Genomic DNA, 1,968 nt, shown 5'->3' with positions numbered 1-1,968 from the left:
TGCTCACCACAGAGCATTCCCCTCCGTCCATGCGTCTCACCCCCCCAGGTGACCCTCGCCCACGTTGTACCCTCTGCCTGGGGTGTGCTTCATGCCCTTTACCCAACTTTATTTCATTCACTCGTACATGTGTAGCTTGGGATAAACTCCAATGGACAACACTAACTCCCGGGACAGAGTTTAGTTCTGTGACATTGAGTTCAGCTGAGCACTCTGGCAGTCAGGTCAGGGGGAGAAGCTAATTTTTAAGAGTTGTCTTGAGGAGCAATGTAATGGTTTCTGCTTCTACCCGGAGATGCTTCCCCACCTGCAATATGGGGTCACGGTACCTAACGGCGATTTTGAAGGTGGGAAGCACATACCTTTCTCTGCATTCTGGAAAGCAAAATGATGCTGGCTGGAGGTGCCACTCCCCATGGCTGGAGTGCCGCGCTCCCGCAGGAAACAGCCAGCAGGTCCCAGGACAGTGAGCTGCTATTGACCAAACAAAGAGGGAATCCGTACTTGGGAGATTCAGGCAGAGTGTTAGTTCAGGCGGACCAAACTGTCCAGGAGCCAGGGACAGCGTCCTCCCCACCTGTCTAGTCTCCGAGGACAGGGTGTCCTCATCGGAGAGTTCCATTGTCCTCCCATCTCTCTCCTGTTTTCTGCCTCTCCACTGGCTTCCCCTGGCAGTCTAGGACACCCTGAAGTCTCTTCTCCTGGATTCTCAGAGCAATTCCTCCCGACTTCCCATACCCTGCTGTCGCCCAGCCTCTCGTCTCTTCTCATCCAGATTTCTCTCAAGATTACACTACACATTTTCTCCTACCTTCCTCTAAAATTCACCTTTTTTATCCTCACTGTTGATCAAAGCCTTTCAATTTGTTATCTCTAATGCCTTCCTTTTCTCAGCCCTTCCCTGCCCCCGCAGCAGGCCCGTCCACCCCGGCAGGCCAGGCCCATCTGTCCCCATAGCAGGCCCATCCATCCCCACAGCAGGCCCATCCATCCCCGCAGGCCAGGCCCGTCTGTCCCCACAGCGGGCCCCTCTGTCCCCGCAGCAGGCCCCCCGACCCTGCAGCAGGCCCGTCTGTCCTTACAGCAGGCTCGTCTGTCCCCGCAGCAGGCCCGTCCACCCCCACAGCAGGCCTGTCTGTCCCTGCAGCAGGCCCGTCAACCCCCTCAGGTCAGGTCCGTCCGCCCCTGCAGGCCAGTCTGCCCCCGCAGCAGGCCCGTCTGTCCCCGAAGCAGGCCAGTCCGCCTCAGCAGGCCAGGCCCGTCTGTCCCCGCAGGCCAGGTCCGTCCGCCCCTGCAGGCCAGTCTGCCCCCGTAGCAGGCCGGTCTGTCCCCGCAGCAGGTCCGTCTGTCCCCGCAGCAGGTCCGCCGGCCCCTGAAGGCCAGTCTGCCCCCGCAGCAGGCCAGTCTGCCTACAGAGGCCAAGCCCAGGCTGCTCCCCGGGCCTCCGCAACGGGGTTCTCCTGTGTCAGCTCTTTTCTCTGTTCACTCGCTTGCTCTTGTGCTCATTTTCCTCTGTCTCTTAAATGTTGATTTTTATTCATATTCTGATCTCAAATGTCTCTTCATCTAACTCTGTATATGCTCCCTGGATGGTTTAATTAACTATCACTTTTCAGCTATCACTTCCACCTGTTAAATCTATATCTTCCTCACAGAGGATCCCAAAACTTCAGCCCCACATATCCAGCTTCAGCCTCAGTTTAAGTGATTCTCATGCCTCTGCGCACCTGCCAAAATGCCCAACTATTTTTGTCATTGTTGTCATTGTTGGTTAGTTGGCCTGGGATGGGTTTGAACCTGTCAGCCCCAGCATATGTGGCTGGTGCCCTAGCCCCTGAGCCACAGGCGCCGAGCCTCTCTTCTCTCTTTAAACTCCGCTCTTTCATCGCCATAACCTTGGTGTTTTCCTTCTTGCCTGGACTGCTCTTCTCATCCACCTTCTCTTCCCCGGCTACATCACTGGCTCCT

General features: G+C 56.4%; 1 protein-coding gene across 1 annotated transcript in view; it reads right to left on the bottom strand.

The window, feature by feature from the left end:
• PPEF2 (protein phosphatase with EF-hand domain 2) overlaps positions 1-417 on the bottom strand; it is a 29,088-nt gene extending 28,671 nt beyond the window's left edge. Inside the window, exon 1 of the mRNA XM_003790131.2 lies at positions 363-417. Within this exon, the coding sequence (XP_003790179.1) occupies positions 363-417 (55 nt within the window). The remainder of the gene's footprint in view (positions 1-362) is intronic.
• Positions 418-1,968: the final 1,551 nt, after the last annotated feature.

This window comes from Otolemur garnettii, unplaced genomic scaffold (genome assembly GCF_000181295.1).
Source record: "Otolemur garnettii isolate 467f Iridium unplaced genomic scaffold, OtoGar3 scaffold00039, whole genome shotgun sequence".
In the NCBI taxonomy this organism is placed as follows: domain Eukaryota; kingdom Metazoa; phylum Chordata; class Mammalia; order Primates; family Galagidae; genus Otolemur; species Otolemur garnettii.
Note: the sequence above shows the minus strand (reverse complement) of the source record. Positions and strands in the feature narration are given on the sequence as shown.